The 22902-nt window shown below is 43.6% G+C and overlaps 1 protein-coding gene across 2 annotated transcripts in view; it reads left to right on the plus strand.

The window, feature by feature from the left end:
• ankrd12 (ankyrin repeat domain 12) overlaps window positions 1-22902 on the plus strand; it is a 101601-nt gene that overhangs the window by 77311 nt on the left and 1388 nt on the right. For both annotated transcript variants that reach the window (XM_061919680.1, XM_061919681.1), the window contains 6 exons: window positions 194-336; window positions 414-564; window positions 2247-6394; window positions 13582-13680; window positions 13749-13892; window positions 13968-14063. In XM_061919680.1, the coding sequence (XP_061775664.1) occupies window positions 194-336; window positions 414-564; window positions 2247-6394; window positions 13582-13680; window positions 13749-13892; window positions 13968-14063 (4781 nt within the window). The remainder of the gene's footprint in view (window positions 1-193; window positions 337-413; window positions 565-2246; window positions 6395-13581; window positions 13681-13748; window positions 13893-13967; window positions 14064-22902) is intronic.

A 22902-nucleotide genomic window follows, 5' to 3' on the forward strand; every position in this document is an offset into this window, starting at 1 on the left:
TTTCATAAATAAATAAATATAAATTATATATATAAATGAAGTAGATCCTCTCGAGTTGGTGAATTGAAAAGTAGCTCGCCTGCAGAGAAAGTGTGGCCACCCCTGGTTTAAACAGGCATTGTTGTTGGATTTTGCCTTGCACTCAGATGTTAGAAAATTATGTGATGTGTAGGTAATGTGTTGTAATCACCAGGCTGGACTCCACTTCATGAAGCATGCAATTTGGGTTACTACGACGTGGCCAAGGTGTTGATAGCAGCCGGTGCAGAGGTGAACACGCAGGGTCTGGACGACGACACGCCTCTCCATGACGCTTCCAGCAGCGGCCACAAAGATGTAAGACGCCACAAAAGCAAAGTGTCACGTACACAAGAACGCATTTGATGACGGCGTCCTGTCTACCATGCATCCAGATTGTGAAGCTGCTGCTGCGTCACGGCGGGAACGCCTTCCAGGCCAACAAGTGTGGGGAGCGTCCTGTGGATGTGGCCGACTCACAGGAGTTGGAACAGTTGTTGAAAGGGGAGGTTGCACTTTCAGATGACCAAGAGGACAGCTCTTCAGGTCAGTGGTTCTCAACCTTTTTTCAGTGATGTACCCCCTGTGAATATTTTTTTAATTCTAGTACCCCTTAATCAGAGCAAAGCATTTTTGGTTGAAAAAAAACAGATAAAGAATTAAAATACAGCACTATGTCATCAGTTTCTGATTTATTAAATTGTATAACAGTGCAAAATATTGCTCATTTGTAGTGGTCTTTCTTGAACTATTTGGGAAAAAAATATATAAAAATAACTAAAAACTTGTTGAAAATAAACAAGTGATTCAACTATAAATAAATATTTCTACACACTTTTATGGACAGAATTTCTAAGCGCAGTCAAGGCGTTGGGGGGTTCCGGTTTGGTGACCGCAGGATTAGGTCTCTGCGTTTTGCAGATGATGTGGTCCTGATGGCTTCATCTGACCGGGATCTTCAGCTCTCACTGGATCGGTTTGCAGCCGAGTGTGAAGCGACCGGAATGAGAATCAGCACCTCCAAGTCCGAGTCCATGGTTCTCTCCCGGAAAAGGGTTGAGTGCCATCTCCGGGTTGGGGAGGAGACCCTGCCCCAAGTGGAGGAGTTCAAGTACCTAGGAGTCTTGTTCACGAGTGATGGAAGAGTGGATGGTGAGATCGACAGGCGGATCGGTGCGGCGTCTTCAGTAATGCGGACGTTGTATCGATCCGTTGTGGTGAAGAAGGAGCTGAGCCGGAAGGCAAAGCTCTCAATTTACCGGTCGATCTACGTTCCCATCCTCACCTATGGTCATGAGCTTTGGGTCATGACCGAAAGGATAAGATCACGGGTACAAGCGGCCGAAATGAGTTTCCTCCGCCGTGGTGTGGGTCTCTCCCTTAGAGATAGGGTGAGAAGCTCTGCCATCCGGGAGGAACTCAAAGTAAAGCCGCTGCTCCTCCGCATGGAGAGGAGCCAGATGAGGTGGCTCGGGCATCTGGTCAGGATGCCACCCGAACGCCTCCCTAAGGAGGTGTTTAGGGCACGTCCAACCAGTAGGAGGCCACGGGGAAGACCCAGGACACGTTGGAAAGACTATGTCTCTCGGCTGGCCTGGGAACGCCTCGGGATCCCCCGGGAAGAGCTAGACGAAGTGACTGGGGAAAGGGAAGTCTGGGTTTCCCTGTTTAGGCTGTTGCCCCCGCGACCCGACCTCGGATAAGCGGAAGAAGATGGATGGATTTCTACACATAGAAGTAATCATCAACTTAAAGTGCCCTCTTTGGGGATTGTAATAGAGATCCATCTGGATTCATGAACTTAGTTCTAAACATTTTTTCAATATTTATGGAACATGTCCACAAAAAATTTAGCTGTCATCACAGAATATTGCATTGTTGCATTTCTTTTCACAGTTTATGAACTTACATTCATATTTTGTTCAAGTATTATTCAATAAATATATTTATGAAGGATTTTCAAATTGTCGCTATTTTTAGAATATTTTAGAAAAATCTCACGTACCCCTTGGCATACCTTCAAGTACCTCCAGGGGTACGCGTACCCCCATTTGAGAACCAGTGCTTCAGGTAAATGAAAGCTATAAATCTATCGTATTCAATTGATAGTCCTGATGATAATGAGCTCAGAAAACAAAACATATGCCCTTAAGTTAATGCTTAGTTGATAAATGTTTATTATTGTGGCATGGAACTGCACAAAAACAAGCCTTTTTTTATACTTTCAGACTTTGAGGACCCGCCCTCTGTGAATCCATCCAGCGTGGACGTAGACATGGACGACTCAGACACGGAGAAAGACTTGGAAGCGAAACCGGTCACAAGGTCGTCGTCCATGCAAGGCCTGGATGAGTACGAATTCAAAGACGAGGAAGAAGAGGAGGATCTGAGTAAAGCCTTAAACGATCGACACATTCTGCGGCGGGAACTGCGGCAGCGGGAGAAGGAAGACAAGGATAAGAATAACTTGGCTGGCAAGCAGAGCAGCAAGAAGGATGTTTCCTCCAAAGCCAAAAAGCAGAAGCCACCTCGAGTGCACTGCAGCTCGGACACGTCCAGCGACGAAAGGGAGAGCCTCCCCGACAAAAGGGAATCCCCCACCTGTTCCCAGAGCTCGGAGAGCGTCAAGACAGGAGTGAAGTCTAAAAAGGAGAATGCTGAGCAAAAAGACAAGAGCAAAATCAAGAGGAAGAACAAGAGCCAGAATAAAAATAAGGAAAACCAAGAGGATGGGAAGGAGAACAGTAAAACGCTTCTCCTTTCGCTTTCTTCTGTGTCCGAGAGCACAGACAAGGGGCGCGAGGAAGATTCCTTCAAAATGTCCTTCAGCCCCAAAGACGACACGTCTGTGCACCTTTTCCACTTGTCCTCCATGAAATCTCCCAAACTGAACAACAGCCTGGCCGACAAACACACGCCACTCAAACAGGAAAACAGCTCGTGTCCGGTGGATGCTGTCAAGTTCAACCACTACTCTGAAGCCGACTACTGCACCGAAGGCTCCAGCACTAAGGCCCATAAGCACAAAGAGAAGAGCAAGCATCACCAGAGAGACGGCGAGCGAGATTCCAGCCCGTACAAAGATGCCAACAACATCGCACACGGCATAGACGGCAGCGAAGGCGTCTTGCGGAAAAGTGACTTGGACGGCAAAGTGGTGAAGAAGCATAAACTCAAACACAAGGAGAAAGACAAACACAGAAGAGAATACGAGGCAGAGCGTAGCCGGCACAGACAGAAGGAAGCCAGGAGAGACGGCCACAGGAATCTGGAGTTTGACCGAGAGTTCTGGAAAGAAAACTTCTTCAAAAGTGATGAGACCGATGAAGCGCTGCCAGTGAAAAGGGAATCAGAGGAGCACTGTTCTTTCCAGAGGACCTCAGAGTTCGCCCCTTTAAAAGAGGAAAAAAACGCCAGGGAGAAACATTCAATCGGGAAGGAGAAGAGGCCACGAGACGAGCGAGACAAGGACAAGACTGTAAAAAAAGAGCGCAGGGAGGAGAGGCTGAAAGACTCCAAGCTTGGCGAGCGTGACGACAGAGCCGACTGCCACGGTTGTGGGAGGATTCCGGACGAGCCGCCACAGAGCAACAGTGTGAAAGAAGAGACAGAGGAGAAGCCCGTAAGCACCCTCGCCGCTGATCAGGAACATCTGGAGTCCACAGAAAGGAACTCGCATGAGAAAATAGACAAGAGGCTGTTGGGAAAAGAGAGGGAGCCTGAAAAAATGGAAAAAAGGCATCCTGACAAGGAAAAAAAGCCCAAAGTTGAACACGTGGACAGAACGGAACCACAGAATCAGTTAGATCGTTGGAAGGAAAAAGAGAGGTCCGGAACCACTTCCTGTCACTCTCCCGGTGATAAAAACTACAAGGAGAGCGACAAACTGAAGTCTTTATCCACGGCAAAGAAGCATGAAGACGGCAGGAAATGTCGAGATAAGCTGGACAAACGCTCAGATCGGGAGAGACAGGAGAGAGATTATAGTGTCGCGGATCACAGAGACAAGGATCGCACAAGTTGTGAAAAGAAAGCGAAGCCTTTTGACAAATCTGATCGCACCAAGGAAAAGGACTGGAAGAGAAAAGAGAAACTAAAAGACGGGACTCCCCCCTACACTTCCAATCTGAAGCTACTTTTGGAAGAGAAGAAGGGTTATCCCTCTGAAAGCGGAAAGTCTTTATCTACAAAATCAAAGGAGGAAGTGGCAAAAACGCCGGAGAAGGATCGGGACCGGAGAGAGCGGGACAGAGATTCAGACAGACACAAGGACAGGCACAAGGACCGCTCTCAGCTGGCCAAGACCAGCAAGACCAAGTCCGGTGAGTCGGACGCAGAAAAGATCAAATCCAAGCCACCCTCTGGAACGCGAGACAGCAGGCCCAAAGAGAAACGCCTCGTCAACGACGACCTGATGCAGACCAGCTTTGAGCGCATGCTGAGCTTAAAAGACCAGGAGATTGAGCAGTGGCACCGCAAACACCTGGAGAAGATCAAACAGAAGGAAAGGGAGCGGCTCAAACAGCGACCCCTGGCCGACCCCGGAAAATCCAGGCCAAAAGATAGGTCAAAGTCGGAAGCATGCATTAGCAAGGAGCTCATGCGTTCCAAAAGCTCTGAAGCCTCAGACGTCAACGTCCGAGACAAACCCCTGAAGGACGCCTCGAGCTTCAGGACCGTGTCCCTGGACGGAAAGAGCCTTCCCTCCATAAGTGCCAAGGTGATGTCTGCAGTGGAGAACTGTCTGAGCAGATCTCCACGGCCTGAGGGCGAGCACTGTGGCCTCATGTCTAGGTCAGTGTCCTTGGTTTCCGTGGCTAGCTCTGAGGATTCCTGCCAGGCCACAATGCTCACTCCCAAGCACATGGAGTACGACTCCGACATGAACCCGGAGGCGGCCGATATGCAGCCTGCGTTCCTGCAGTCGTCCCTCGTCATTCAAGCCACCAGGTTGCCTTCTGCTCTGGATAAAGACTGCAGCAGGCTTCCGGATGTGCAGCAAAGCTTTAGGGTGACGCTTCCTGGTAGACACGAGTCTCCGTGCCTCAGGGCCATCCTGGATGAGGATACATCGGCTGAAACTCAGCCCAACCCAGCAGGTCTGTGCACAACGAAGACGTCAAGTGAAAGGGAGGAGACGTTTGTCAGTCAGCAATGTTCAGCTGCGGACTCGGTTACTGAGTGTGGAGGCACTGCTGGCAGCTTCACACCCAACAGAGATCCTCTATGTAAAAGTGTCACTCTGTATAGTAGTCCTAAACCAGACCCAATCGAACACTGTGGTTCTCTTATCCGGAGGGACGTCGCGTGTGTGGAAAATTCACAGATTGATAGTACTGAGAGGGACTCTGAACCACCTTTATTATCTCTTTGTACGGAACCATCAGAGCTCACAAACCCAAATAGCCTCCAGCCGACGGACGCCATCCCGTGCATCCAGCAGGAGGACTCCGCTAAGCTTTGGGACCAGAAGGACAAACCGGTGACTGCTGATGAAGCAGAACACCAAAGTGAGGAAAATGCCTCAGAGAGCATCAAGATGGAGGAGATAGGAAGCCCAGTCGCCTCCACCAGCACCAACATTCCCATCCCCACAGAATCTTTTACAGGCTCCAACAAGCCCACAACTGAGTCTAAATGTCCTGAAGAGGATCTGGATCTGAATAATGATGACGGCAAGAAAGCCGAAGCTGAAAGTGACGCCGCCTGTAATGATCCGACGGAGACCTTGGACATTGAGCCGTGTGCAACAAGCCATGAGCACAAAGATCAGGAGATGTCTGATGTCCAACAGAACCCTGAGAACCTTCAGAGTTCTTTGATGGAGGAGCAGCATGTTGCAGAGTGCCCCTCAGAGTCCCACTGTGAACCTAATGAGGCGGATCCCACTGACAGGAAACCAGAGTCCTCCGCTGAAGAGCCAATGCAGCCCACAGGTCACGGAGACCTGAGTAGCAGCGCCTCAGGGAGCTCCTCCCCTCAGTCCGGAGACCAGGAGTCTGACTACTCCGGAGCCAAGATCAAAATCCGCTCTCTGGACGAGGACGTGGACGTGCACGTTCCGCACCCGCGCAAGAGGAAAATGCCCAAGGTACCCTTCTCGCAAGCCAGTCCTACCGCCCAGCATAAGGGGGGAGGTCAGCAGTCGCTCGCTGCCATCGTGGCGTCCGTCAAGCTGGAGGAGATCGAGCCCTACCAGACAGAGAGAGCCAATCCCTATTATGAGTTTCTGCACATTAGGAAGAAGATTGAGGAGAAGCGCAAAGTCCTGTGCAGCGTCATACCTCAGCCGCCGCAGTATTACGACGAATACGTCACGTTCAACGGCTCCTACCTGCTGGATGGGAACCCACTCAGCAAGCTGTGTATTCCAACAGTAAGTCTTCTTACACTGCAAGAAGTCAGTGTTCAAAAACAAGAATTTAAAAAAAATAAAAACTAGGGGTTATTTTATTTGAACTTTGCAAAATTATCTGCTAATAGAACAAGAAAATTCGGCTTGTCAAGACTTTCCAAAACAAGTAAAATTAGCTAACTTCAATGAACCCCAAAATACCTTAAAATAAGAATATTCTCACTAATAACTTGGTAGGAAAAAAAATACATTTTTTCTCAATATGTTGACAAATATTCTTAAATTATGTAAATGCTAGTGCCATTATCTTGACATAGTGATATGCGCCCGGCATCATGATTATTTTTTTCATGCTTGAAGTAAGAAATTATTACTTTTAAATTTCTGAGTGTTGATGACACAGCTTTGATATTCTAGTTTCAAGTATGTTTTACTCAATATAGGTCATAAAATATCAGCAACAAGCTGTAATATTTGTAATAATTTAGGAGCAAAACCCTTAAAACAAGTAAAACACTAACATAAAATCTGCTTAGTGAGAAGAATTATCTTATCAGACAGAAAATAAGCAAATATCGCCCTTATTTGAGATATTTAAACTTACCGTATTTTCCGCGCTATAAGCCGCATCTTCAATGAATGGCATATTTAAAAACGTTGTAAACCTATAAGCCGCACCGGGTCATAAGCCACGCCCACGCTGCGCTAAAGGGAATGTCAAAAAAAAAGTCAGATAGGTCAGTCAAACTTTAATAATACAAACCAGTGTGCGAATGTGCAATCACAACAATAGTAACACTCAAAATACTGCAGAGCAATAGCAACATCAATAACTCAAACTTTGCTCGAACGTTAATGTCACAGCACACAAAATAAACATTTAAAGCTCACCTCCAGAAATTATTCCTCATCCATAAATCCCTCGAATTTTTCTTCTTCGGTGTCTGAATTAAAAAATTGGGCGAATACGGCATCCAAAATGGCGGGCTGCGTCTCGTCGAAGTCATCAGAGTCAGTGTCCGGCAGTTCCATGAATCCTGCCTTCCTTTTTCAGCTATCTTGTTTTTACAATATGCGTGGAAAGTAGCCAGCTTTTCTTGAAAGTCTTTTGGCAGTTGCTGTGAAATAGTAGTCCGTGTGCGGATGGAGAGATTGCGTCTTTTCATGAACCGGAAACACCAAGAAGCAGCACCTTTAAAATCATCCAAGTGAAGTTGGCTTGCTGGCGCTGTTGCCTTCATTGGAATAGTGATGGTGCTGACATTTCTGCTTGCTGCTCTCTGCTCAACTAACCACTGTTCCAGTTTGTCCTCCAACTGTTGCCATCTTGCTTTGTTCCCTTTACTTGGTGCAGGTCATCTTGTTGCTTCCTCCACCTAAGCACCATTGACTCATTTATGTTCAATTCTCTCGCTGCTGCTCTATTTCCGTGTTCTTCTGCGTGACTTATTGCCTTCAGTTTGAATTCTGCGTTGTACGCGTGTCTTTTAATAGGAGCCATTTTGTGGTCGTCTTTACAGAAACACACAAATGAAATGAATCGGATTAGCCGCGCGCTTCTTCTTCTACGGGGGCGGGTGCTTACCTTGGCGGTTGCTTACCGTAGAAGAAGAAGCGCTTCCTCTTTCCAGGTGGGCGGGCGCTTACTTTGGCGGTTGCGTACCGTAGAAGAAGAAGCGCTTCCTCTTTCCAGGTGGGCGGGCGCTTACCTTGGCGGTTGCGTACCGTAGAAGAAGAAGCGCTTCCTCTTCTACGGGGAAAAAAGAAGGCGGCTGTTTACCGTAGTTGCGAAACCTAAACTATGAAAATAAATATTTATATTAATATATATATAAGGCGCACCGGGTTATAAGCCGCATTGTCATCTTTTGAGAACATTTTTGGTTTTTAGGTGCGGCTTATAGCGCGGAAAATACGGTACTTAGATTTCTGTTTTTGCAGTGTATGCCCCGCTTTGTCTATGATTCGCTTTTTGACAAAAATATACGCAAAAACTTTCTATAACCTCTTGTTTATTGTATACCAGTGACGTGCGGTGAACTAAACACCAGGTTAAGCATGCATACTTTTTTTTCTTCTTTTTTTTTTAACTTAAATTCATATGTGCAGCTCTAGTCATTGTTGATTTATGTTGCACGTTAGCGTAGTAGGAAAAAAAGGGAGTTATTCGCTTTCATAAAAATGTTACCCCAATGATATTATGATATGATAAATGGTTCCAAAAAGTATTTAATAAAGTTGTTATTGAATACTTTTTGGTCCCATTTGCTTTTAACAAAATAAATCAAGTATTGTGAGTGTATCTTACCTTTCTGTATTTGTAACTGAAGCAGCAATAGTTATCCTCCATGAAAACGTACTTTCATTTTGTCTTAAAGTCCAGTTTAGAGAAGTATTTCATCTTGGATACAGTAAATAATCCTCCATATTGGCAGACACATTCATTTGATTATTTTAATTTCAAAAAATTAAACAATATTTTTGCATCTTACAAAAAACACCCACAAACGCTGGCTTACTTTAATAAAAATGCCATGTTTGTTATAAATAAAGTTAAAAGAAAAAAGACTGGCTTCTGTTAGAGCAGGGGTCGGGAACCTTCTTGGCTGAGAGAGCCATGAAAGCCAAATATTTCAGAATGTATTCCCGTGAGAGCCATATCATATTTTTTAACACTGAATACAACTAAATGCGTGCATTTTTAAGTAAGACCAACATTTTTAGAGTAGAATAAGTCTCTTATTCTTTTTAATAACATTGTTATTCTGAAGCTAACCAATAATAAATAAAATGTCATGTCTGTTGATCATGTTTTTGTTTGGCCATGTGCTGTTTGTCCTTTGGACTCTTTAAGTTCCTGTTTTTTTCCACTCCCTTGTCTGGTTTCCTTGGTTACTCATTTTGTCCACCTGTCTCTGGTGGACAAAATGCCCGCTCACCTGCTTCCCGAGCACTAATCAGAGGCAGTATTTAAGCTTGTCTTTGCCAGTCAGTCGCCCTGTGCTGACTTGTTTCATGCCTTGCCATAGTTCCGTGCTTCATGCCATGCCAAGTAAGTTTTGTTTGATTTATGTTCTTAGTCTGTTTATGCGTTAGCTTTGTTCTTTAGCCCAAGTTGTGCCTCCGCTGTGAGCGATTTTTGTTTATATATATTTTCTTGTTTTTACCTAAATGCCATGTCCCGTGTAGTCCGTTTGCCTTCCTGGGAGAACGACCCCGCAGCAAGCATCGCGACATAAAACACTTCTTACCATTAATGCGACGTCTTGAACAGGTGCGGTAGGAAACGGATGGATGGATATAAATGCATGAGAATGTTTTATATTTTGCACATTATTTTTAGCACTGTGTTCACCAGTGAAATTATTCATAATTATCGCGTTAAGCAATGTCAGCTAAGATTTATCTGAGAGCCAGATGCAGTCATCAGAAGAGCCACATCTGGCTCTAGAGCCATAGGTTCCCTACCCCTGTGTTAGAGAGACCTGTGTCTGCTAGCTTGAGCGCCCACACTTCTCACAGTGTGGCGAGTCAGAGTACTGCTGAGGCATCGAACTGCAAGTTGACAATATATCGCCCCCTACCTTGAGGCAGAGGTACTTGCTGCCTCAAGACCTGCCTTTTCCACGTGGCAACGAGCATGCGCCCCCTCGCACGCACGCCTAATACACAGTGTGTAGCCGTGGAGGCACCGCCTATGTCTGCCTCACTTCTTGTATGCTGCGTTGTTTTGATCAGGAAACGTGGAATTCGACCATGAAAATTATCAAAATATACAGGAACCAAACAAAAATCACACAGAAAGCATAAACCAAAAGAAAAATATTAAAAATTATTTTATTTTATTACTTTGTTTTGGAACATTTCATGGTTAAGCCACCTGGTGGCAGGTGAGGCACTGCCTCACTTGCCTCCCCTGACAGCACATCACTGTTGTATACCCGATCATTCCACAGCTCAACAAACTACTCTGTTTTTCCGTGTATCGTTCCGCGCAATCAAAAAAATCCCACGTGTTGGTGACCGAGTCTCTGCTTTTTGAATCGAGTATGACTACAAAATAATCCACCACGGGGGCCAAAGACAATTGTGAGTGCCAGCACTTTGACGAAGAAGGTAAGAAATGCTACTGTATTTAAGAAAGAACTCGCGGCAAAGTACGAAGGTGGCGTGGGAGCGACACCGCCCTTCCCTACGTCCTCTCCGCTCATCGCCGTCTTCGACAACAAAAGTTTTCCGTAAAGAAAAAAGTGATGTTACCTTTATCTTGTATGTATTTCATTCTTCATTTATATGTATTTCAAATTGCTTCCTGCATGTACAACATGGGTGTCAAACTCTGGCCCGCCGTGTAATTTAATTTGGCCCTTGAGGCAATATCAATTTAGCATTGCTAATACTCATACTTGCCAAACCTCCCAATTTTCCCGGTAGACTCCCGAAGTTCAGTGCCCCTCCCGAAAATCTCCCGGGGCAACCATTCTCCTGAATTTCTACCGATATCTATATTGGGGGCGTGCATTTAAGGCACTGCCTTTAGCGTTCTCTACAACCTGTCGTCACGTCCGCTTTTCCTCCATACTAACAGCGTGTCACATAATATTTGTGGCTTTTACACACACACACACACACACACACACGCACAAGTGAATGCAAAGCATACTTGGTCAACAGCCATACAGGTCACACTGAGGGTGACCGTATAAACAACTTTAGCACTGTTACAAATATGCGCCACACTGTGAACCCACGACAAACAAGAATGACAAACACATCAATCAATCAATCAATGTTCATTTCTTTTGGCCCTAAATCACTAGTGTCTCAAAGGGCTGCACAAACCACAACACAAATCACTACGACATCCTCGGTAGGCCCACATAAGGGGAACGAAAGCAATGGATGTCGAGCGTGTCTAAGATGATACTGTGAAAAGTTCAGTCCATAGTGGATCCAACACATTTCGGGTGAACATCCGCACCGTAACACAACAGAACAAATACCCAGAACCCCTTGCAGCACTAACTCTTCCGGGAAACTTCCAGCAAACTGAGCAATAATTAACGTTTTATTCACACATTTTCTCTTGCTACTTCAAGGCTTGAATGTTTGGTTCATCAATCAATCAATCAATCAATGTTTACTTATATAGCCCTAAATCACTAGTGTCTCAAAGGGCTGCACAAACCACTACGACATCCTCGGTAGGCCCACATAAGGGCAAGGAAAACTCACACCCAGTGGGACGTCGGTGACAATGATGACTATGAGAACCTTGGAGAGGAGCAAAGCAATGGATGTCGAGCGGGTCTAACATGATACTGTGAAAGTTCAATCCATAATGGATCCAACACAGTCGCAAGAGTCCAGTCCAAAGCGGATCCAACACAGCAATCAATCAATCAATCAATGTTTACTTATATAGCCCTAAATCACTTGTCAACAGCCATACAGGTCACACTGAGGGTGGCCGTATAAACAACTTTAGCACTGTTACAAATATGCGCCACACTGTGAACCCACGGCAAACAAGAATGACAAACATATCAATCATTCATTCATTATTATTTTATTTTCAAATGTATTATTAGCCTGTGGAAAAAATTTGATATTTACCTCAGAAGATTGCAAATAGAAAAAAAGGCATCCATCCCATCCATCCATTTTCTACCGCTTATTCCCTTTCGGGGTCGCAGGGGGCGCTGGCGCCTATCTCAGCTACAATCGGGCGGAAGGCAGGGTACACCCTGGACAAGTCGCCACCTCATCGCAGGGCCAACACAGATAGACAGACAACATTCACACTCACATTTACACACTAAAGCCAGTTTAGGCAACAGGAAGTTGGCCAAAATCCCTTCAAAATAAATTTTTCGCAAAAAATGCAATTTTTGCCTCTTTGCGCCGTAATTTGACCCCCTTAAAATGCTTTAAAAGTCACCAAACTTGGCGAACACATAAGAACTGGCGAATATTGTGATCTAATGAAAAAACCAAACCCCAAAACTCAAAATTGCGCTCTAGCGCTATTTTTGAATAAAACACTGAAAAAACTGCTCCTAGGAAGAAAACACAGACAAAATTGCTTGTAACTTCCGGTAAGAATGTCAGAGAGACATGAAACAAAAACCTCTATGTAGGTCTCGCTTAGACCTACATTTTATAGATTGACAACCCCCAACAAAAATGAACAGGAAGATTGCAATGCGTGCGTCTGTTTTTTTGGCTTCAAACCCGCACAGGAGAGAGATTGAACCCTTCTGATTAAAAGTATAGAACAGAGTTTTGTTAAGTTCTCAGGTTTTGATTTTACGCGCCTTCAAAGAACCCCCGTGCAAAGTCTCCTAAAAAATGTCATTTTTGCCTCTTTGAGCTGTTATTTGACCCCCTTAAAATGCTTCTAAACTCACCAAACTTGACACACACATCAGGTCTGGCAAAAATTGCGATCTGATGAAAAAAACCTAACCTCAAAACTCAAAATTGCGCTCTACCGCCCCCCTATGAATACAACACGGACAAACTGCCCCTTAGGAAGAAATACAGACAAAACGGCTTGTAACTTCCTGTAGGAATGTCAGAGAGACATGAAACAAAAAACACTATGTAGGTCTCACTTAGACCTACATTTTAATAATTAACATACTTTAGCAAAAATCAACAGGAAGTTTGATATTTTCACTTCAATACAGCAACTGCATTACTTTCACAATGCATTAGATTCTCAAAATAGTGGCTCCAAGGCGTCTTCCAACGCTTATCCGGCCGTGGGTCTCGGGGGCAGCAGCCAAAGGAGCACCCGACCAACGCTGCTTGCATCTTTAATTATTATTTGAAACTGGATTTTGCACGTCACTAAAGATATTTAAGCCTTGCTTGTTCAATAGTTCATGCAAAACTTGTTTGGGTCCCTATTAAAAGGTTAATTTGTTCAACCTTGGCCCACGGCTTTGTTCAATTTAAAATTTTGGCCCACTCTGTATTTGAGTTTGACACCCCTGATGTACAACATTTTTTTTCTCATTTTTGGATGTTGGGAACAGACTAATTAGATTGTTTCTTATGGGGAAAACGGCTTCGCTTTTTAATTTCCGTGTGACCTTTTTGAAATGACTAACAGAAACGCACCACTGTATTTATTTGGTATTCGCCTTTGACTGATGCGCTGCAGTGTTGACCTTCCAACGCGTGTCCTCTCCCTTCCCCAGATAACTCCGCCCCCCTCGTTACCGGAGCAACTGAAGGAGATGTTCAAGCAGCAGGAGGTGGTCCGCATGAAGCTGCGCCTGCAGCACAGCATAGAGAGGGTGAGAGGATTCCTTCCCTGTTTCAGGAGCACAGTAGCACTGATCTTTTTTCCTTTCTCCACACGCAGGAAAAACTGATTGTTTCAAACGAGCAGGAGGTCCTGCGAGTGCATTACCGGGCGGCAAGGACGTTGGCCAATCAGACGCTGCCCTTCAGTGCCTGCACGGTGCTGCTGGACGCCGAAGTGTACAACATGCCTCAAGACGTTCAGGTGAGAAGCGTCAGCGGCTAGGCTAACCCACGGTTGACCAAGGTGGCTTGACGCGCTTTTATGTTTGCTTGGCAGAGCGAGGACGGTAAGACTTCTGTGCGAGATCGATTCAACGCCAGACAGTTCATGTCCTGGTTGCAAGACGTCGATGACAAGTTCGATAAGCTCAAGGTCAGTTGGAACTTCAACTCTGGATCCTTGACAAGCTTCTCAGTGACATTCCATTGCACTACAGTGGATAGTCTAGGGTTCTATGATCTTTATTGTCTTAGGCACTAAATGTAGTACCTAAGTGTGACGGTCCACAACTGTATGTGGCAAAATGCAGCTCCACACTGCTGTCCCTTCAACATATCACTGGCACCAGGTGGATTATGAATTTCTGTAAAACAGTGCAAATTGTGAGATTGTGAGTCCACTTGGGTCACGGGATTCTCAGTTTGGAGGCGTCACAGTTCTGATGTTTGACATAACAAACCATAGTTTCATTGTACAAACATGTTACATTTGGGTGTGATCGTATAGTGTTTAGACCAAATCTTTATACTAATCATCATATTCATTTCTTCAATGGTTTCACATGTACTGACAATGGTGTGCTCAAATTAACAATAATCCTTTTTTTTTTATATGCAAAATACACAGTAAATTTACAGAAACTACATTTTACAGGACACCTCGCATCCAAAATGGCTGCTTCAAACCATGCGGTTGATAAAACAGGCTGCGGCCTAGCCATGCTAGCATTAGCATCATAACAATAGGTGAGGACAAATATGTGAACAGCCAAACAAACACAGTGGCATGAAATATAATATTAGCTGTAAAACAGTGCAAATTGTGAGCTTGTGAGTCCACTTGGGTCACGGGATTCTCTAAATAACACATCAATAATCACCAATTAGTTTACACAGTAAAATTGTGTTATTGTATTTAAAATATCACTCTAGGATACAGTTTTGGTCAATACCAATTAGCGAAACTTTTTATGTGTCTGTTACAAAGTACTAATCAAAATATAAACAGTCAATATTCACTAAATAGTAATCAATCCCGGACAATACAAAAAGGTGTCTCACCAGTTTGGAGGCGTCACAGTTCTGAGCACTTCCCACAGGTGACCATACATACCACTTCTCGCCAGCAACAGGCGCTGTTGCAACACTTCATTCATAATTTAATCAAGCATAAGGATATTCTGTTTTCTACACCGTTACATAAGGTCCCAGATTTAGGTTCATGGGTACCACAATAACAATAGTATGTACATAACCTACTCAGTGGCCTAGATGGCAAAAACTGAAATCTAAGTAAGATTAAATATCTCAAATAAGGGTGACATTTGCTTATTTTTTGTCGGATAAGATAATTATTCTCACTAAGCAGATTGGGGCGGTCTAGCTCGGTTGGGGTTGCAGGTTCGATTCCCGCTTCCGCCATCCTAGTCACTGCCGTTGTGTCCTTGGGCAAGACACTTTACCCACCTGCTCCCAGTGCCACCCACACTGGTTTGAATGGAACTTAGATATTGGGTTTCACTATGTAAAGCGCTTTGAGTCACTAGAGAAAAAGCGCTATATAAATATAATTCACTTCACTTTATTTTAGAGAGTGTTTTACTCGTTTTAAGGGTTTTGCTCCTAAATGATCTCAATAAGATATTACAGCTTTTTGCTGAGATTTTATGTGAAGTGAAGTGAATTATATTTATATAGCGCTTTTTCTCTAGTGACTCAAAGCGCTTTACATAGTGACACCCAATATCTAAGTTACATTCAAACCAGTGTGGGTGGCACTGGGAGCAGGTGGGTAAAGTGTCTTGCCCAAGGACACAACAGCAGTGACTAGGATGGCGGAAGCGGGAATCGAACCTGCAACCCTCAAGTTGCTGGCTCGGCCACTCTACCAACCGAGCTAAACCGCCCCACATGACCTATGTTGAGTAAAACATGCTTGAAACTAGAATATAAACTCATGCAAAATTGTGTCATTAACACTCAAGTATAAAACTTCTGTTTTAAAGTAATAATTTCTTACTTCAAGCATGAAAGAAAAATCATGATGTAGAGAACATATCATTATGTCAAGATAATGGCACTAGAGGTGTATTTTGTACTGTCCCGTAAGAGTTAGTGCTGCAAGGGGTTCTGGGTATTTTTTCTGTTGTGTCACGGTGCGGATGTTCTCCCAAAATGTGTTTGTCGATCTTGTTCGGTGTGGGTTCACAGTGTGGCGTATATTTGTAACCGTGTTCAAGTTGTTTATACGGCCACCCTCAGTGTGACCTGTATGGCTGTTGACCAAGTATGATGCATTCACTTTTGTGTGTGAATAGCCGTAGATATTATGAGATTGGGCCAGTGCCTTTAAGGTTTATTGGCGCTCTGTACTTCTCTCTACGTCCGTGTACCACTACGTCCAGCGATGTTTTCAAAAGTCATACATTTTACTTTTTGAAACAGACACCGATAATTTCCAATATTGCACTTTAAAGAATTTCTTGGCCGATATTATCGGACATCTCTAGTACGGTATACCGGTATTAGTATTGTACCGCGATACTAATGAATCATATTCAGTACCATACCGCCTCTAAAAAGTACCAGTCTCCCACACCTCTGTCATAGTAACATCCTGTCATTGCTGGTTTACAAGCAGACGAGCATGTTCGACAGCGCACAATCACTGAGTACTTACAACCAGACAATGTGTGCAGACAGGAAAGGGAGAACGGACTCATTTTAAAGCAATTATCGGCCGATAATATCTGCAGTCCGATATTATCGGATATCTCTACTCACAAGTATAAAACAACTTTTTAAAGTAATAATTTCTTACTTCAAGCACGAAAAAACAAATCAGGATGTCGAGTGCATATCATTATGTCAAAATAATGGCACTAGCATTTACTTAAGAATATTTTTCAGCATCTAGAGCAAAAAGGTCTCATTTTTTTTCTACCAGAAAAGTGCACTTGTTTTTAGTGAGAATATATTTATTTTAAGGTATTTTTGGGTTCATTGAGGTTAGCTAATTTTATTTGTTTTAGAAAGTTTTGACAAGCCGAATATTCTTGTTTTATTGGCAGATAATTTTGCTTAGTTCAAATAAAATACCCCTCATTTTTGTAATTTTGTTTCTTGTTTTTGAACACTGACTTTTTGCAGTTTCAAATAAGGGTGATATTTACTTATTTTCCGTCTGATAAGATAATTCTTCTCACTAAGCAGATTGCATGTTAGTCTTTTACTTGTTTTAAGGGTTTTGGTCCTAAATGATCTCAGTAAGTTTTGGAAAGTCTTGACAAGCCCAATTTTCTTGTTCTATTGGCAGATCATTTAGCTTAGTTCCAGTAAAATACCCCAAATTTTTGCATTTTTTTTTTCTTGTTTTTGAACACTGACTTCGGTATAACCTGGGGCGGTATGGCTCGGTTGGTAAAGCGGCCATGCCATCAGCTTGAGAGTTCCAGGTTCGATCCCCGTTTGTTTCACCCTAGTCACTGCCGTTGTGTCCTTGGGCAAGCCACTTTACCCACCTGCTCCCGATCCACCCACACTGGTTTAAAGGGGAACATTATCAGCAGACCTATGTAAGCGTCAATATATACCTTGATGGTGCAGAAAAAAGACCATACATTTTTTTAACCGATTTCCGAACTCTAAATGGGTGAATTTCGGCGAATGAAACGCCTTTCTGTTTATCGCTCTGGAGGCGATGACGTCAGAATGTGACGTCACCGAGGTAACACACCCACCATTTTCATTTTCAACACATTACAAACACCGGGTCTCAGCTCTGTTATTTTCCGTTTTTTGGACTATTTTTTGGAACCTTGGAGACATCATGCCTCGTGGGTGTGTTGTCGGAGGGTGTAACAACACTAACAGGGAGGGATTCAAGTTGCACCACCGGCATGAAATCTGCCGCCAGACCCCCATTGAATGTACCAAAGTGTCTCCACATTTGACCGGCGATGCTAAGACAGACATGGCACAGAGATGTATGGATAACCTGCAGATGCATTTGCAACGATTAAGTCAACGAAATCACAAAGGTGAGTTTTGTTGATGTTGTTGACTTATGTGCTAATCAGACATATTTGATCGCAGCAATGAATGCCAGCTAATCGATGGTAACATGCTACGCTAATCGATGCTAACATGCTATTTACGCTAGCTGTATGTACATTTGAAACTAGATACCCACATTTAATGCGAAACAAACACTTACCAATCGACGGATTTAAGTTGCTCCAGTGTCACAAGATGCGAAAGTCCTGATGGTTTGGTCCGCACATTTTACCGGCGATGCTAATAAGGCAGCCATGCTATGGGCCACTTCATTAGCTACACCCACGCTATGGCCGAATAGCATCAATAGCTATTCGCTCAATAGCTTCAATTTCTTCTTCAATTTCGTTTTCGCTATCTGCCTCCATACTCCAACCATCTGTTTCAATACATGCGTAATCTGTTGAATCGCTTAAGCCGCTGAAATCCGAGTCTGAATCCGAGCTAATGTCGCTATATCTTGCTGTGGTAACCGCCATGTTGTTTGTATTGGCAGCCCTGTATGACGTCACAGGGAAATGGACAGTCGCATCGCAAATAACGAAAATAAGGCACTTTAAAGCTTTATTTAGGGATATTCGGAGACCGGTAAAATTTGGAAAAAAACTTCAAAAATACAACAAGCCACTGGGAACTGATTTTTATTGTTTTCAACCCTTTTGAAATTGTGATAATGTTCCCCTTTAAATGTAACTTAGATATTGGGTTGCACTATGTAAAGCGCTTTGAGTCACTAGAGAAAAGCGCTATATAAATATAATTCATTTCACTTCACTTTTTGCAGTGTAGGTTGTGAGTTCAAACCCTGGCCCGAATCATACCAAAGACTCTAAATATGGGACCCGTTACCTCCCTGCTTGGTACTCAGCATCAAGGGGTTGGAATTGAGGGTTAATTCACCAAAATATTATTCCTGGGCCAGCCACCACTGCTGCTCACTGCTCCCCTCACCTCTCAGGGAGTGAACAATGGGTTGGCTCAAATGCAGAGGACATATTTCACTTGCACACTATAGAGCACCATCGGAGTGTAGCAGTTTAACAGCTTCCATTAAGAAGAAGCTGTTCCTCAGTCCGGGGCAGAGGTGTCAAACTCAAATACAGAGTGGGCCAAAATTATAAACTGAACAAAGCCGCGGGCCAAGGTTGAACAAATTAACCTTTTAATAGGGACCCAAACAAATTTTGCATTGAATATTGAACAAGCGAGAATTATATAACTTTATAGTGACATGCAAAATCCAGTTTCGAATAATACTAATAATTTAAAACAAGCAATGGCATATCAAATCAAATTTAAACAGAAATGTAATGCCTCTTTTCTATTTGCAGCCTTCTCAGGTAAATATCAAAATAAACTTTTCCCACAGGCTAATAATACATTTTTATATTGTAGCGTCCAGGAAGAAATTGTGCTGCAAGGGGTTCTGTGTATTTGTTCTGTTGTGTTTATGTTGTGTTACAGTGCGGATGTTCTCCCGAAATTTGCTTGTCGTTCTCGTTTGGTGTTTGTTCACAGTGCGGCGCATATTTGTAACAGTCTTAAAGTTGTTTGTACGGCCACCCTCAGTGTGACCTGTATGGCTGGTGACCAAGCTTGCATTGCATGAGCGTGTGTGTGTGTGTGTGTGTAAAAGCCACATATATCATGTGACTAGGCCGGCACGCTGTTTCTACTTCGGAAAAGCTGGCGTGACGAAAGGTTTTAGAGGACGCTTGAGGCAGTGCCTTTAAGGCACGCCCCCAATATTGTTTTCCAGGTGGGAATTGGGAGAATGGTTGCCCCCTGTGATTTTCGTGAGGGGCACTGAAATTTGGGAGTCTCCTTGGAAAATCGAGGGGGGGGTTAGCAAGTATGAGTATTAGCGGTGAATGCGGTGTTAAAGTGACACCGCCGCTGTGTAATAACGGCGGGCCAGCTCTAATGTTAATTTGACATTGCCTCAAGGGCCAAATGAAAATACACGGCGGGCCAAATTTGGCCTGCGGGCCAGAATTTGACACCCATGGTCCGGGGGGTCCTACTGTACTCCGGATGCTCCGCAGCCACCTCCTGTAGAGGCGTGATCAAAGAGAGGGTGTACAGATCTGCTGACGTCTGTGGTGGGAAGGCTCTTCGCCACAAGCAGCGTCTTCCTCTCTTTAGCTGAGCGTGCTATGCGCCACACATCTGTAGAAGCTCTTAATGATGGAGCTCCATAGTCCAGCACCAACACAGCTTCCTGAGGATGTAGAGATGCTGCTGTGCCTTCTTCAGCAGACAGGAAGTGTGGTGGCTCCAGGTGAGGTCCCTGCACCGATAAACCCTCAAAATACCTGAAGCTGGAGACCACTCCTCTATCTTACATATACCCCGCCTTCTGCCCGATTGTAGCTGAGATAGACGGCGTGCCGCAGTGGGAGAGTGGCCGTGCGCAACCCGAGGGTCCCTGGTTCAAATCCCACCTAGAACCAACCTCGTCACGTCCGTTGTGTCCTGAGCAAGACACTTCACCCTTGCTCCTGATGGGTGCTGTTTGGCGCCTTGCATGGCAGCTCCCTCCATCAGTGTGTGAATGTGTGTGTGAATGGGTAAATGTGGAAGTAGTGTCAAAGCGCTTTGAGTACCTTGAAGGTAGAAAAGCGCTATACAAGTACAACCCATTTATCATTTATTTTATGCTTTGGGGCTGTTTTTCTGCTAAGGGGACAGGACGATTGATCCGTGTTAAGGAAAGAATGAATGGGGCCATGTATCGTGAGATTTTGAGCCAAAACCTCCTTCCATCAGTGAGAGCTTTGAATGGTTGACCAAATACTTATTTTCCACCATCATTTACAAATAAATTCCTGGATTTTTTTCCACATTCTGTCTCTCACAGTTGAAGTGTACCTATGATGAAAATTACAGACCTCTGTCATCATTTTAAGTGGGAGAACTTGCACAATCGCTGGCTGACTAAATACTTTTATATGTATTTTTTATGTATGTTGCTTTTGATAAAAACGTCAGCCAAATACTTAAACTTTAATAAACACCTGAAAGTCTTTATAACAGCTAAAACCACCAATCTGTTTCACTGGATTCAGAACAAAACCAAATTCGGTCGTGTTTGGAGGAAGAAGAATACCGAGTTGCATCCCAAGAACACCATACCTACTGTGAAGCATGGGGGTGGAAACATCATGCTTTGGGGCTGTTTTTCTGCTAAGGGGACAGGACCATTGATCCGTGTTAAGGAAAGAATGAATGGGGCCATGTATCGTGAGATTTGGAGCCAAAGTGAGAGCTTTGAATGGTTGACCAAATACTTATTTTCCACCATCATTTACAAATAAATTCCTGGATTTTTTTCCACATTCTGTCTCTCACAGTTGAAGTGTACCTATGATGAAAATTACAGACCTCTGTCATCATTTTAAGTGGGAGAACTTGCACAATCGCTGGCTGACTAAATACTTTTATATGTATTTTTTATGTATGTTGCTTTGGATAAAAACGTCAGCCAAATACTTAAAATTTAATAAACACCTGAAAGTCTTTATAACAGCTAAAACCACCAATCTGTTTCACTGGATTCAGAACAAAACCAGATTCGCTCGTGTTTGGAGGAAGGAAGAAGAATACTGAGTTGCATCCCAAGAACACCATACCTACTGTGGAGCATGGGGGTGGAGACATCATGCTTTGGGGCTGTTTTTCTGCTAAGGGGACAGGACGATTGATCGGAGTTAAGGAAAGAATGAATGGGGCCATGTATCGTGAGATTTTGAGCCAAAACCTCCTTCCATCAGTGAGAGCTTTGAATGCTTGACCAAATACTTATTTTCCACCGTAATTTACAAATAAATTCCTGGATTTTTTTTCCCACATTCTGTCTCTCACAGTTGAAGTGTACCTATGATGAAAATGACAGACCTCTGTCATCATTTGAAGTGGGAGAACTTGCACAATCGCTGGCTGACAAAATACTTTTATATGTATTTTTTATGTATGTTGTATTGGATAAAAACGTCACCCAAATACTTAAACATAAATAAACACCTGAAAGTCTTTATATCAGCTAAAACCACCAATCTGTTTCGCTGGACTCAGAACAAAACCAAATTTGGTCCTGTTTAGAGGAAGAAGAATACCGAGTTGCATCCCAAGAACACCATACCTACTGTGAAGCATGGGGGTGGAAACCTCATGCTTTGGGGCTGTTTTTCTACTAAGGGGACAGGATGATTGATCCGTGTTAAGGAAAGAATGAATAGGGCCATGTATCGTGAGATTTTGAGCCAAAACCTCCTTCCATCAGTGAGAGCTTTGAATGCTTGACCAAATACTTATTTTCCACCATCATTTACAAATAAATTCCTGGATTTTTTTCCACATTCTGTCTCTCACAGTTGAAGTGTACCTATGATGAAAATGACAGACCTCTGTCATCATTTTAAGTGGGAGAACTTGCACAATCGCTGGCTGACTAAATACTTTTATATGTACTTTTTATGTATGTTGCTTTGGATAAAAACCTCAGCCAAATACTTAAACATAAATAAAAACACTGAAAGTCTTTATATCAGCTAAAACCACCAATCTGTTTCACTGGATTCAGAATAAACCAAATTCGTTCGTGTTTGGAGGAAGAAGAATACTGAGTTGCATCCCAAAATCACCATACCTACTGTGAAGCATGGGGGTGGAAACATCATGCTTTGGGGCTGTTTTTCTGCTAAGGGGACAGGACGAGGAAAGAATGAATGGGGCCATGTATCGTGAGATTTTGAGCCAAAACCTCCTTCCATCAGTGAGAGCTTTGAATGGTTGACCAAATACTTATTTTCCACCGTAATTTACAAATAAATTCCTGGATTTTTTTCCACATTCTGTCTCTCACAGTTGAAGTGTACCTATGATGAAAATGACAGACCTCTGTCATCTTTTTAAGTGGGAGAACTTGCACAATCGCT

Source organism: Nerophis ophidion, linkage group LG14 (genome assembly GCF_033978795.1).
Source record: "Nerophis ophidion isolate RoL-2023_Sa linkage group LG14, RoL_Noph_v1.0, whole genome shotgun sequence".
In the NCBI taxonomy this organism is placed as follows: Eukaryota; Metazoa; Chordata; class Actinopteri; order Syngnathiformes; family Syngnathidae; genus Nerophis; species Nerophis ophidion.